Source organism: Epinephelus moara, chromosome 16, assembly GCF_006386435.1.
Source record: "Epinephelus moara isolate mb chromosome 16, YSFRI_EMoa_1.0, whole genome shotgun sequence".
NCBI classification, from domain to species: domain Eukaryota; kingdom Metazoa; phylum Chordata; class Actinopteri; order Perciformes; family Serranidae; genus Epinephelus; species Epinephelus moara.
In genome coordinates, this window is record NC_065521.1 from 22,227,647 (window position 1) to 22,243,442 (window position 15,796).

Genomic DNA, 15,796 nt, shown 5'->3' on the forward strand with positions numbered 1-15,796 from the left:
CTGAATAGGCACCATCGGGGTGTCCAGTATCCAAATCTAATAATACATCCATGGTCCTACTGTACAAAAGTGAAGCAAAAATATCACAGATGCAGGCACTGCCATCTTGCACTGGTGACATCATTTGGAGCCAGAGCCTGCGAAGTAGGGGAAAAATGTCACATGCACTTTATGTGTGATTTTTTTTTAAGTTTGGCCCAAGTCCCTTCTGCTAATATGGAGGTGGCGGGGTTTAATGACCTGTACTGCAGCCAGCCACCAGGGGGCAATCAAGATGTTTAAGCTTCATTTGTGGGGAGCTGTCATCAAGGAGGTTAAAAAGAGGAGAAGTAACAGCATCATATCATCGGGGTACAACACGAGCAGTAAAATCTGGTCTACACTTTCTGAAAGGCTCAATAGCTGGCGCACTAACAGAACATGAGGATGATTGATTTGTTTCACTGACGCATCCACAGTCCGAAATATATTTAGAAAGATATGGGTGAGATTAACACTTATGTGATTACTGAAATGATGCTTAATAAAAGACCAAAAAACAAATGCTTTCAATATAAAAACGTACTGTATATCTGCCACCATCTAAAAACGTACCTAAAAAATTTTTTGTAGTGGCCAGACAGTGGAATTACACCTTCACTTCACCGTCAAAAAGACTTTTTCCCATTGTCTTACATAGTGAAACAGACAGCTGTTTACTGGTGGTCACTATCAGAATTTGATCTCTTTGGTCTGATAACATTTGAAAAGTCTAAAACACGGACAATTAAATCAATTTATCTCCATTCAAGATAGCGGAGAGCTAAACTGTAAGAAACCAGGTCAGTCGGCAGAAGTCTCAAATGCGCCTGTTCTTGGGCAACACAATGGAGAAGCAGCGACGGTCACCTGGGTAATTTCTTACATTTTTGGCTTCATGCGCTACCAAGTAACTTTAATAGGAATGAACAGAGTCCCACCTTCAGCGCTGTAGCCAGTTCTCTTTATACATCCATGATGAAAACATCTCAACCCGATCTTAAATCTGCATGAAACTATTTTTTGGCCACTTGGGGGCAGTGAAAGAATGTATCGACAGAACACTGACATATTATCACTTGTTTAAGTTTAAGTGGCGAACTTGTCAGTTGTTTTTTTAAGAGGCCGTACACATGTCGCATCTTTAACTGCCTAGAAAATGGGTGCTACTCTTGATGGCAGGTTGGATCTGAGGTTGTCAGCTGTGATTGGTTGGTCTTCATCACACGACGCTGCTGTGTTCCAAAAGTGAAACCGTTTATCTCAAGGCATAGCCCTTGCTCCCTGAAAAACAGGCGCTCAAGAACACGTGCGAGCTGCGACAGCTTTGCTCTGGCATTCAAGCGCGCCTGCCACGCATCTACATTGAAAACAATGAATTTGAGGGTGCAAAAATGCGGCATGTGTACAGCCCATTACACATCCTGTGGACACAGAGCAACATTAGCATTGATTTTCAGTTTTATTTCTGTCGACCTGATGACTGTAAAGTTTAATATTCACTCTCTTTTTTGCTCTGTTTTGGTCTCCACCAACTCCTGTAGGAAATATCTGGTTCTTTAGCTGCTAATGCTCCAGTATGTTCACCAGCTAGTCACTGACTTTGTCTGTGTGCTATTTGGTGCAGAGCAGGTAGGTGCAGTCGTTTTATCAGAATTATTTTACTGAAAACAACTACTGTTATCAAAACACTATGAAAGTGGTTTCTAAATTCTTTTAATTAAATTCACATTTAATAGTCAGGTCTGACTCCGCCCAGTTATTAGTAAAATCATTTCTGCTTCAGGAACAATTTACCCTCCGAAGGAAAAAAGAAAAGCTAAAATCACGCGAGTCTGACAGCATCAACCCGTCTGAAGGGCAGACGGGCAGATTAACAACCTGTGAACAATCTGTTTGAATGCTGTGCGCCTGCAGGCTGCTTTTGTGGAGCGTGTGGACTGAACTGAACTGTATTGTAGACATCACGTCTCTCTGAGGTATCTCTGTCTCAGGCCTTAACACACACAACGCTGCAGGTGCTCTGCCGTGTTGGCAGCCCTCACACTGTAAGGTACATACAGTTCGAATGGGCTCAGCCAATCGGAGCAGGTGTGCTTCCACTGTAATGATCTGGAGCTGTTTTGTTAATTTTTCTTTAGATGTGACACCTGTACGCTTGTATATGTTTATGATATAGTGATAATGACGTGATTACACACATTAGCGCCTTTTCCTGTTGGCGTCATGTAGCACCTATAGCTCTGAAGAGATGATATGGAATATATATAGACACACACACACTGGCACATTTTATTTAGACAATGTATGTCATTATTTCTTAACAGCTGCTCTAAACCCAGTATTGTGTATATACATTTTTTTGCTGTTATTTTACAGTTTACATCAAACATCAGATATTTCTCTTATTTATTATTATGTAGATATTTTAGAAATGTGTACTTACTTTTCAATTCATGTTATATTATATATTATATATATTATTTTTAAATGTAATCTGTTTTTATATTTCCATCTAAACCTAAAATGTTGCAGCGTTTCATCCTTGGTTGTGTGTAAATAATATTTACTCTGTCTTTATTTCTTTGCGTCCTTTTACTTTTTGTTGCAGCAGTGACGGAGCGTCCTCGCAGGTATTATTATAGTTTCATCTCATCTTATATGATCTCACTCTCTGGCTTCTTGGCTGGCACATTTTTCTCTCTGAGCTTTTCCAGCTCTCCCTCTCTGGCTACATTACTGCAGGACTTGGGGAACAGGCAGGCGGTGAGTCCAGGGCGGGCAAATCTTCATAAATCCTTCCACAGTGGCTACCCCTCTTCAGACTCCACTGTACAATATCTGTCTTCATCTAAGAGTGCACAGGCCCAGCCACCTGCTTTTCCTCTGTTCACCCCCTCCCTCCACGCTTTGTGAACTTAATAAAAGCTGCCATTAAGCAGCGCTTCATCTGTTTGGGCCCTAATCTGCCTTATAGGCGTCATGTGACCACATATGCAGTGCACACCTGTCATGTGTGTGTTCCCAGCCCCGACTGTCGCCTCTCCACGCTGCTCACTCTCTCACTCAACCTGTTCCTGGCACATCAACCCACTGCATGTCAGCGATGGCCGCCACGCACACACTGTTGGCTCTTCTAATATAAACGACCTGGTGTTGTGTTTTGTAAAAAGGTAGAAAGCATGTTGAAGGATGTGTCGTGCTCTTCGTTGACATTCAAAAAGACATCGACACTGAGAACAGGCCTAAAGTCGTTCAGTATGTTTTTTATTTCACTGAGTGAAAAGCTCAATCTTTGCATAAGACATGCAGAAACAGAAGAAAACATAAATATAGCACAATGAAGATGAACAGCACTGTATCCAAGTGGAAATAAGCAGTACGACAAGAATGAATAGTAGCGCTGAGGGAAACAAATTCAAGTAGAGACTTTTTTTAAAAAATTGCTTCATTGTCTACTTTTCATATAAAATGTCTCGTGAGTCTCGCCAAATTGAACGCAAACGGGAGATGGCTTTTAGTCCAAAAGTGCAATATATTTTACAAAGTCTAAAATGTTGCTGGGTTGATCCACTGCGCTGCAGTAAGCACGAGGCTTTCGTATTACATTTCTCCCAGCAGTGGAAATACATCTCAGTTTATTTCCCCACCACTTTTTTATACCATCCTTTTTACTCTGTTAATTAAAACAGTAAAATGATCTGTCGTTTCGGCAGCAGCCTATGCAGGATTTGGAGGTCGTTTCCGTCTGGTTTTTGTGTAATATAATTTTCATGTTTATTCTTTTTTTTTTCTGGTAGATTATATACAGGATGCCAGCTGGCTGACAGATGGTGATGCCTTTACCCGAATTTTTTTTCTCCTTTTTTTTTTTCCTTAAAAAAAACAACAAAAAAAACATCACAAGGAAGAGAAGGAGGAAGGACAGGAACAGCTGTAGACGAAGGGACAGAGAGAACCAGCACACTGGCCACTGGGTGACATGAGGGAGTGGGAGGAGAACCCAGCACATGGCTCAAGGCGAAAAAAAAAAAAAACTAAAAAAATAAATGTGCCCTGTTAACACTGAACAAGACACAGAGAGCCATCTTGTTAGCAGTAGCAGGCCTCTAAATCTCCCTAATGGTCCTCGGCTCTGATCTCTGTTCTCGCACCAGAATGTCAAGCATGAACAACGGGCGACCCCAACAACAAATATTGTTGATTTCTCTACCTGCATGAATGCAGATGTTTTTTTTTGTTTGTTTGTGTCTTTTCTTCAAATTCTGCGGCAGAAAAGTGTCCCAGTCGGATTAAAAGCGGAACAAAAGCAGGGAAAAGGCGCACAAGGTCATGAAATATGAATCGAAGCTCTGAGCAGCTGGGACGGAGCCACAGGTCTGTGTTCTTACAGCCCTGGCCTATCTGTCTCTCACAGGGGGAGACACACACACACACGTGCACACACACACTTCAGTAGTGTCACTGACAGATAGAAAAAAGAGACAGACAGATCGCCGCTGTGACCTTTTGCCCCGCTGTCGTCCAGCAGCACCTTTCCCCTCCACACGTGGCCCAAAATGTCCTCAGGATGAAACACTATCAATCACTACATGTGTGTCGTTATAATAATTATAGTTTCTTTATTTTCAACTTTTTACAAATCCTGCTATATTACACCCTCACACACACACACACACACACACACACACACACACACACACACACACGCACATAAACGGAATTCAAGTGCACAATGTCTCCCAGCCCCTACAGTTATCTGATGAGAAAACAAAACAAACGCTGTGACGCCTCCCGAGTCCCAGGAGACGTTTCAGTCTGTGAACGAGGCATGCCCACAGCAAAGTAAATATAAACCAAGAATTTCAATTAATGAGGGAAAAAAACAAACAAAAAAAACAAAAGCACACACATGGAAAATGACAGTGAATAAAACGAGTCGTTAAATAAAACAGAAACATTGATGAATGAATTCAAATCAGTGTATTTTAGTTTGAGCTTCTGACATAGTTTGGAAAAAGAAAAAAATATATATACTGCAAACATCATAACGGAATCTGCCAATGCTACAGTATCAACAACTTTTTCAAAAAAAAAAAAAAAAAATCTGGGGTAATTAAAAAATGCACACAAGCAAACTATGATGAGGCTATTTGAATTTTTAACTTTTTATTATTCATTTCTCCTCTTAACGGTTTTCTTTTTAAAGGAAGCTGTTCATCAAAGAGCATTTTGTTCATATATAGTTATTTTTTACAGAGGAAAATACTGTACAACCTTTTTTTTTTCTTCTCAAAACAATATCTGGAGGAATATCATCTACACACATTATTATTCCCTATATTATGATCGTTTATTTCCAATGCCAAGCTCAGGAGATAATTCATGATCAGTGTGTCCACGTCTCGGTCGTACATATTCGCTCGATATAAACCAGAGGGTGGCTTTGACAGATTTATAATTTAGCACTACAGTAAGTGAGCATTGCCATGAACTTATTAAGAATTCATTTAAAATCACAGTCCGTATTAGTGTTTCTCATCAGGGCGCCGTTTCTTTTCTTTTTTTTTCTGGCGCACCCGTTTCCTTTTTTTTTCTCAAACTGTCGAATCACAGAAGCAAAAATAAAAACCAGTCTTTAAATAAATCACAGAACAACAGTTCTTTGTCACACTAACATCTATTTGTGCATTAAAGCAAAAGTGAACTAAAACAACATCTTTAAAGCAAAATTCCCTGTTAAAAGATATATATCAGATTTTTTTTTCAGACGGTAAAAATGAACCTAAAAAGTGCAATAACACCCTAGAAATTTTCTCATTGGAAGGTCACATAAATATTAAATAAAAACCGTTAAACAACAGGAGCTCAACCACAGCCATAGTGAATGGAAACAAAATGCCGTTGAGACATTTTCGGTCTGTAAATTTTCAACATAAAACACACTCCCTGACGCTTCCTCTCTGTCTGTCGTCCCCCCCTCTCCTCGCTCTCTGCATCTGAGTGACTCATCGTTTCCTCTGGTCAGTCTGACACCCCCCCATCTCCAACCCCCTCCCCCNTCGCTCTCTGCATCTGAGTGACTCATCGTTTCCTCTGGTCAGTCTGACACCCCCCCATCTCCAACCCCATCCCCCTCCCACCCCCCCGCCACATCCTGACTCTCCGGCCGTTAATCACGACCTCGCCTGCTTACAGATCGATATGCTTCTGACTAACAACACAACAAAACAACATTGTAATGCAAAGATGCAAATGGTAACAAAAATATTTTTAAATATGCTTATGAGTTATCTATCGTAATCATCATGGTCAGCTAATATAAAAGTGCACTATCCACACACAAACTTGATTCCTCCGCAGGGGTGGGGGTGGGGTAAAATTACAAGGGCTGAGCTTGGTTTTGGTGCTAGTTGAACATTTCTAGCAGAATGTCAGAGAACTGTTGAGAGCGGCGGCCTGCTGGACGCCCCCACTGACCAAGTATTTACTGGTCAACTCCACATGTCATTGAGAACAAAGAAAAACATCTGAGAGAGATGGGAACAAGCAACATGTGACTCCATGTTCTCTCAGTGTCTCATATTAATAATGATAATAATAATAATTAATAATAATAATATTAATACAGAAAAAAAGATCAAATGTTTGAACGCATCCTGTTTCCCCTTAGTGATTCACATCCCTTTTACTATGTATCCACGGCCCTGCAGTTCATGTCGCCTGTGCCAGCAATTTCCTTTTGTATATCATCGTTCACACACACACACACACTTACATATATAGTTATATAGAGAGATTTGTTTTTGTTTTTCTGACGTTTTTTTTTTTCTTTTTTCCATTTTTTTATCCACACACAAAAAAGTGAAAAAAATGAAAATAAATTAAAGTCAAACATGCACGCACACACAAAAAGACTGATGTGTAGTAAAATGCTTTACATTGCTGCCCCATGTGTAAACCAGGGCCTAATTCTGTGTGTCTCCGTTCATATTTTTTTAATGCATAATTGAATTAATAATGTTGGTCATCTTGTAAACATCATAATAAATCATTTCGGGCCGTCATTTTTCTCCACGCTGTTGTTGTTTTGTTGTTGTCATCTGAAGTCTCTAAACATGATAAATGAGGCCACTTTCATTTTTGTTTGTTCATAGTACACAGAGTATTTCTTCAGTTCCTACAGTCACTGGGAGTTTTTTTTATTTTATGGGTCAACGTCTTGATTTTCCAGTCGGGAAGTATCAGTGTGGTTAACGGAAGCATCAAAACTCTCGCCATTGTCCTTCTCGCCGTCAGGCTCCGCCATTGAATCATCATTTGAGTCAGTGTTGAGCTCCTCCTCTGCCTCCTCCTCTTCCTCCTCCTCTTCTTCTTCCTCCTCCTCCTCTGCGTGCGCCTCCTCCTCTGGCGACAGGTCATCTTCAGCCTCTCCGGATGTTCCCGTGGTGTCATCCTGGGCTGCCGGCAGACCCAGCGGGGGCGTGGGGTTGTGGGCGGGTCGCGCCGCCTCGTGGTGCATTTTCTTGCTGAGGTCCAGTGAGTCGCTGAGGCCCAGACCGGCTGCGTTCTTCAGGAAGAACAGGGAGCTGCTGGTGTCGGTGCCCAGGTTGAGGGAGCCGTCCAGGCTGATGGAGGACGGCGGGTACAGGTGGTTGTACTCGGACCCGATGCCGCCTGTTGGGTAGACCATGGAGGGCGCGCTGCTGTTAATGCTGCGTGACAAACCGTGGAGGCCGCTAGGTGAAGAAGTAGAATGACCCATGGAGGCTGGAGGGACCGCAGACACACTTCCTCCAAGGTGGTGCACCTGTTCCTGTTTGGGCGACACAGACGGCAGCTCGCCCCGCTCCTGCTTCTCGTGCTTTCTCTTGTGGGAGTCCATCTGGGACATGCCCACCACCGTGTGCTTACACTCTGGGAAGGTGCAGTGGAAGTGCGAGCACTTGAGCTTATATTTGCAGTCGTGAACCTCACAATCGACACTGGAGCTGAACTGGCAGAAGCCGGCGGCGCTGATCACATCTTGCTTGCCATGGTGCTTGCGGTGGGCCGTCACCTTGGTGCTGTCGGTGCAGCGGAAGCCGCAGCGTAGACAGTGGAAGTGGGTGCTGTTGCCTGAAAACTGGCAGTCAGTGAAGTTGCAGCTGAGTGAGGATTTGAAGCGCTTGAAGTCGTCCAGGACCAGGTTGTCCACGCGGTCGTGGTGCTGCGCGTGCTTGTACATGTGGGTGCGGCCGCAGAACTTGTAGCCGCAGTTCTCGCGTGTGCAGTGGTAGTGGGTCACTTTGAGAGAAAACTGGCAGCCTGAGTCCTTGCAGTTCTCGTAGAGGTCATAGCGCCGGAAGCCCTCCAGCATCATCCCCTCATCTAGCATCTTGCGCGATGATGCGGTCTTGCGGCGCTTGCCGTATGGCGACATGTCCTCGATGATCCAGAAGCGCTTCTTTGCACCAGTGGCTGTGGGAATGGAGATGGTGTTGCCTGCAAGAAGGAAGGAAGCCCATTAAACAATAATCACTTGGTTCACAAAGTAAAAGCCACAAACTACAAGCAAATTACATTGCGAGGGCGTCCTGGTTGAAACTCTAATGTGCGACCTTACTCAGCCAGAAGTGGTTCACAGCTGAGTAAGCACAGAGAGCCACAAATTTTTTTATTCCTAATTCCCAGAATGATTAAAGGAGGGGGAAAATGATAGATTGACTTTGGAACATGACACTTTTACAGGGTGTCTCCAGCCTCCAAACAGAGGCGGAGCTGCGGGTCTTAACCGACCCTCTTATCTCCTTGTTGTTTTATGAGGGGCACCCACCTTTTGCTACACCCTGGGGTCACTGCTAATGATGTGATCCCTGTTCTGCAAGACAGGAAGCAGTGGGCCTCGATAAAACTTGAGGCGTGATTAAAATAAGAGGCTGCTGATGTAGCCTTGTTAATGGAAACTAAACAAGGCCCAGGCTTCACTACAGGTGCCAAATTTACTGCTCTAACTCTAAATCTCGGTAAGACTAAAAGTGAAAAGGCGCAAAGGTGTAGGTGTATGTGTTATAAACATTTGCTCAGTTGCTGTACCCACTCAGTAAGCATGCACATTTCTATATGTTTTCTTTGTTGCATGCTGAAAAGCCCCTTTTACTTCCCCGTCTTTCACAACAATACTGCAGACAAATGCTGGATCACACAGTTAAATACTGCACAGGACTCAATTGAGAGTGACAGCTGCAGTGTTGGTTTGCGCCGGGGATAAGTACCTGCAGCATCCTGCACTATAGGGACGTCATTTTTAACCGGAGACGGAGTGGCAATGATGGGGCTGAAAGCTGGTGTGTTGGTTGGCATGACAACACTCCGAGTGGCTCCCAGAGAGGCGCTGAGCAGAGAGTATGACAGACAGGATGGAGAGAGGAGGTATGGGAGTGAGGAGAGAGGAGGTCGGAGGAGAGCGGGAGACAGGGATGGGGCCTGGGAGTGGAAGCCAGGCTGAGGAGCAGAGAGAGGAGGAGGTGGTGGTGGCGGTGGAGGAGGAGGGGAAGAAGGAGGTGCGTTTTGGGTAGCGCTAGTGTCAGCAGGGGTGGTAGGAGCAGAAGTGGTGGCGGGGCAGCCTTGTCCTGGAGAGACAGGTTGACCGGAGAGGGTGAAGGACAGACAAGAGGGGAAGAAACACACAGAGGGGAGCACACAAAAACAAGGGCCAAATCACACACACGCACGCACGCACGCACACACACACACACACACGCACACACACACAGAGGGATGGGAGGTAAAAAGGGAAAGATAAAAGATAAGAGAATGATACAAAATGAGGCCCATTCAAGACAAGTAACCCAAACACCAGCCAAAACAACAATGATGAGAGTAGTGGATAATATTGGCAACACATGGAGAAATGTGAAAATCAGGCAGGCTCAGATTTAGAAAAAAAAAGCAGAGGAGAATCCATTTATTCAGTAAGTTTGAGGGAAAGGAGGCAGTTTCTCCTTTCCTCTCCTTTCTCCCACAATTCAACCTACTAAAAGTGCTAAAGTAGACATAAAGCCACAGGGATGATCTCTGGCCAAAGGAAAATGTAATAAGCTACATACAGTGCAATAACTCAAACCACTGATGTACAAAATGGATGTTTTATGAGGATGACCAGGCAAACTGCAAAAGACCTTGTCCACGACTCAGAGCATAAAAATACAGCATTGTCATCAACCTCATACATTATGACTGATGTGTCATTATGTTATTGATTGTAAGTCAAACTACTAAATCATGAAACACATGATTGAAGAATGAAATGACAAGTAGCTGGTTTTCTGGGTAAGGTGGATGAACTGAGTGGAGCATGATGTATGATGCTGAATGTCAGAGTATTCACCTTTTAGTCTAAGCTACATCAAAGCTCTACATGCTGACACGTTAGACACCCGTCAGGTATTCTTTACATATTCTCACCTGCTGGGGAGCCATCGTGGCCTACAGGCGTGCTGGTGCAGCTCCGGTCCTGGTTGGAGGACTCGGAGGAGAGGCCCAAGGGGCTGCCCCCTCCTCCCATGTAGTCCATGTAATCATCGGTCTCATCCATGAGGCCGGTGGAGAAGCCGGAGTTAACACCATGATGGGTCCCTACAGGCCCGGGCATCATGCCGGATCCATCTGCCCTCTGACCGAGCGGCATCACCTGGAATACAAGTAAACTTAGTTGGGTACGTTTACATGCACACTAATGTTCCACCATTATTCCGAATATGAAAATATCCCAAATTTGATAGGGGTCATGTAAACAGCTTATTCCATTTGGATATTCCAAATTAGGCTTTATTTCGATTGTAGCATTTTCCGATTATTATTCAAGTTTTATTAGCATTCTTTGTAGTGATGGGCAAAAATTAACAAACACATTTTTCGGAATGACTCTTCTTAGTGTCTGGTATGTACCAGCCCAGCCTGTCCAACGTCCAAGTGCTCATAGATACCCAACTTTTCCTGCTTGCTGTTAGCGTGGGGCACTGCTCACGCTATCTGCTACGGTGAGTGAACGAATGAGGACCGATCTACACAGACTTGAGTCGAGACCTCTGCCAGCCAAGGCCAATGGTTCGTTCACATGCTCCTTAGATGGTTGTTTTTCCGACTTTGGTGTGTTCGTGAGCTTTAAGTTGGAATGTGGAAACAACGTAGATGCTACAAAGAGGATTTGTTGTATTTTATTGTGCAGAGTAGAAATCGGAAACTCATTTTTTGATATTGTTCTGACACCACATAAATGCAGCGCAATGCTGTGGATGTAACTGAGATGTCTGCTACATCCCCTACATCGTTGGACAGTGAAAATATTGTATCATCACGTTGAGTTTTGTGGGGTGGTCGGCTGTAGCTGTCCAACGTGTGTACTATAAGGGAGTTCCATGCAGAAGCTGACACCATATCTCGCAAAAAAAATTCAAAACTTGAAGAGTCTGAAATATTTACATGTATGAATTTGAAGGAGCCGATACTGTGACAAGAATCCGTCTGCCTTCAGTACATTCAGAATATGTGTCTTAATTGGGGTTTTTACTACAGTTTGTGACACATGGCCTCTTGCCCGTTTACGGTTAGCTCTGCGTTGTCATTATGAAAGGCTTGGGTATCAGCAGGTTTTTGGAGGTGCAAATATCGAAACGCCAACGATATCACAAAGGTGGTTAAAGGTATGAAACAACAAGGCTGTGTTCACACTGTTGAACAAGTCGGCCACCAGTTGAAACTTAAAAAAAAAAAAAAAAAAAAAAAACGGCACAAGTTACAGCCACTCCAGTTTTGCATATTTTGACCGTAAATGACATGTCAGGACACATTAGTTGGAGTATGCAAATATTACTGGAATATTCATTTTCATTTACCATGTAAACAGGAACAGGAACATTGTCTTTTTCAGAGGGCAAAAACTGGAATATTCTGTGCTTGTAAACGTTAGTGTAAAGGGACATCTAAAAACAAACATAGGTAATGTGTCATTAATGCAGGTGTTGGCTCCTGGCATCAGACCAAGTATTTCTGAAGACGTCAAAAGTCTGAAAGAATGAACGTCGTACTTCTGTCATTATATGAAGGCTTCAAAATGAAAAAAACAAACTGAACTAGAAAATCGACATGTTTAAATCTATTTACGGGACGGGACAAACCGCAGAGGTTACAGTAGGTCGGGAAATCAAGTACGCTCCACAGTGAAAAATTTCATCAAAAGAATGTTATGAGTGATTTGTCACTGACTGGTATGACAGGATGTGAGCGATACTCTACTTTTTACAACCAATGAACTAGTTTCTCTTTTTCCAGAATGTGACTCATAGATCAGGAGGCACAATAAACAAAAACGACAAAAACCAACCAAACGAGGTACGTAAGTCACGTAGACTTTGGACACCAGCAAACATGTAGAAATCTGAGAGATTATCTGTTAGACGTTTTGCAGTGAAGCACTCCAGTTAAGAAGCTCATTGTCTTTTTCTTTTCACTTTCTATCAACACATTTACAGAGCAGTGCTTGTTGGAGGACAACCCCCTTTTTTTTTTTTTTTTTTTTATCATCTTCGTGCAGCAGAAACCACCACAGCCGTATGTGTTTGTGAGAACAACAACTTCCTTTGAAGACAAAAAAACTATGAAAAACACTAGATCTTATCATACAATGGGTTCATCATTTAACATCTCAGTAAAAGGGTGTGTGAGGTACTTAATGTTGTTGGAATTCGTTTCAATAAACTACTCAACACCTGCTTTATTTCACGAAGGTGTTCAGCCCATATTTCCAGATAATTACCCTTTTCATTTTGGCATGTGCCATATGTCACAGTTTGTGTGTTTGTACCTGGGATGGGACTCTATCAAAGTTCTTCCCCAGCATCCGCCTCATGTGTTTGCGTGCGTGTGAGGTCATCTGGTGTTTGAGCAGGAAAGAGAACTGGCAACCCTCGCGGATGCAGTGGAAGTGGCTGTTGACTTGGTTATATTTACAACCTGTAAGAGAGAAACCAGTTTTCAAAGTCTCCATTTGCAGATCAATTCATCTTCGGCTCATTGTGAGACGTCTGAGATCAGCTACTGCGCTAAATGCAATATCATCAGTGTGACGGTGTTGTGATTAGATCAAACACAAAGTGAAATATTTTTAGGTTTTTTTAATTTCATGATATGGCTCCGACAAAAGAGGGATCGGTTTCAAAGTGTTTGGGAGTGTACATGTAGGAGGAATATTAGATCACTCCGGTGTCACACTGAGCAAGTCAAGGCCTCTGTGCACTAAACCTGTGGAGCTCTTTTATTACACTGACATGCTTTATTCAATTAGGAATTTACATAAATAAATTCTCATTTTCTGTGGGCCAATAATGCACACACCCCTGCAAACCAAAGTAAATATACAATTATTACCATATTAAATTCATTTTTCAAAGTATCTCCATTGTCATTTTTCCTTTTGTTCTCCATTGTGCTGCTGTCTGCTTCATATTCTTCTGTTCTTTTCTAGTGTTTTAACCGGTCTAGCTCTAATTGCTTTATGATTTCAAATTAAATGAATGTTCCGTTTTGTGCCTGTTAATCAAATACCATTATATAAAAGCAGGCAGAAATAATTGAAAGAGTAACATGCTGGGCAGGTGCTAGCATGCCAGTAACCATGGCACCCGGTTTAAGAGCACAACACGTCTGTGTCATCAAATAGCTTTTGCATACACAATGTTTGAAACACGCAAAGTTGAGCAAATAACAGTAACCCCCGTGACATGGAGGGCCTTTTGTGAGACACAAACCAGGTAACATCATCAGCGGTGTTCAGTTTAATGTTGCTGCCATGGATACTGGCAACCCATCAATTCTTTATGACTGGAGTGCTAGCGATGGTAATCCTTTCTGTTTTTTCCCCCAGCCCAAACAATACAGTTGGCAGATCAGGCTGGGGACAAAAAACAGCTGTTTAGGGCCTGTTTTTGTTTGCTTTGTCTCTGCGTTCTGAAAAGCTTGTGTAACCGCCTGAAAAAAACAGATCACTTTTAATTCATTTCTGTGTGATGGCAGCGGTGGCTGTGAGGCGCAGCTTCAGAACACAAACAGGCTAAACCAGACAAGCCGGATAATTAACAAACACAAACCTAATTGCTCATTTCTGACAGGGGCAAAAGGAAGAAGAAAACAACCTGGATGTGATTGCCCCCTTTGACGTTATTGCTCATATAGTACAGGCAAGACTACCTTTGGGACTTGAGGTGCCATTGTGAATATGCAAAACACAGCAACAAAACCTTTGAGGCAGACTTGTTTCATGCCTCTTAAACAACTCACACAGCACGACACTGTGTTTGCCAACACTGGTCTCTCTCCCTTTGTAAACACAGAGAATATCCTCTTGCAACAGCCACCAAAAATCAATCTACATCTTTCTCAATTTAACACCTTTAATCCACATAATCGCTCCTGGTAGAATATTATTAAAGGCTGGAGGCTGACATGGCAGACAAAAAGAGACAGCAGCCCAAAACTTATTCTATACTGGCATTATATCAAAAGTAGTTTTTCTTACCCAGCCTCCCACACTCCTCCCTCTTGGTGAAATACTTGAAGCCATTGGCCGCGCGGCGTTCCGCCTTCTCGTGCTTCTTGACGTGCCACGGCAGCTTAGTGGTGATGTTAGTGACAAAGAAGCAGCCAGGCCGCAGACAGTGATAGTGGCCCCTCATTCTGAACTCGCAGTGCTGCAGAAGAAACACATCATTTAGCAATTTCACGAGTCATACGAGGTGAGTGTTTAAAAGCCAAAGGAGTTGATTAATATTTTTTGATCTCTCTTTGTGTGCCAGGTTAAAGTGAACACTATACACATTTTCTCCTAAAAACAATCACATCCCACATTTCTAAGCACGATGACTTTTTTTCCAGGCTTCCCACAAACACCCCTCCTTTCTAACATGTCTGTACACCACCATCTGTTTGTGAGGCCCAGATCCCAAAGGACTGGGCCAAATAAGATCTGCTCCGTTCAGGAGATGGAGACTAAGGGGAGGAGGAGGGGGGGAGGATGGAGGAGGGAGGAGGGAGTGGGGGGACTTTTTGTGAGAGGGGTGATTTTCGACACATTAATGAATTCATTTAAACGGTTTTCCAAATACGGGCTCATGAGAGCAGGCAGGGGCTGCCATTTAGGTTTCATTTGCCAAGCATTCCCCTGATTTTTGCCCTATTCCAGACAGCCTTGTTTACTGTGCAAGTGACAATGATTTATTGGGTAATATCAGCTAAATTGGCCTTTTCTGAGAGGAGAATGCGGCAGTCAAAATGACATCATTGACATATAAACAGGCATTACTGGGGTGAGTCGACTGTCTTTTTCAGCAGAGATGGAAGACAGGGAGCGGCGGTTGTGAAAGCCTTGAGTCAAATAACCTCAAATACTGGTCTAATAGATAGCATACTTCATGCTTAGAAAACTCGGGGAGATGACAGTAGGTGATTCAGCTCCTGGCTGAGTTATCAAATCGCACTCACCTGGTTGGGACAGAGACACTGGAGAGAGTAGTAGGAGAACTGGTCACGGACGTTGACCAGGTTGTTGTTGGGGTTGATGTGGTCCAAACAGTGGGACTCGGCCTTGCCAGACGTCTTGCACACGTACTTGCAGTTCCCAAACAAGCAGTGGAAGTGGAACTTGTTTGCGTACTTACAGTCAGTAGCCAAACAGGGATCACTGGATGAATGAAAATGCAGTTAAATAAACACATGGTCAAAAAAACATACTGAACTGTATTTT

The 15,796-nt window shown here is 43.1% G+C and overlaps 1 protein-coding gene across 3 annotated transcripts in view; it reads right to left on the bottom strand.

The window, feature by feature from the left end:
• Positions 1–6,680: 6,680 nt before the first annotated feature.
• The window catches only part of casz1 (castor zinc finger 1), a 77,109-nt gene continuing 67,993 nt past the window's right edge, over positions 6,681–15,796 (bottom strand). For all 3 annotated transcript variants that reach the window (XM_050063919.1, XM_050063920.1, XM_050063918.1), the window contains 6 exons: positions 15,535–15,733; positions 14,573–14,744; positions 12,863–13,011; positions 10,465–10,690; positions 9,273–9,629; positions 6,681–8,502 (listed from right to left, as the gene is read on the bottom strand). In XM_050063919.1, the coding sequence (XP_049919876.1) occupies positions 7,226–8,502; positions 9,273–9,629; positions 10,465–10,690; positions 12,863–13,011; positions 14,573–14,744; positions 15,535–15,733 (2,380 nt within the window). In that variant the 3' untranslated portion in view covers positions 6,681–7,225. The remainder of the gene's footprint in view (positions 8,503–9,272; positions 9,630–10,464; positions 10,691–12,862; positions 13,012–14,572; positions 14,745–15,534; positions 15,734–15,796) is intronic.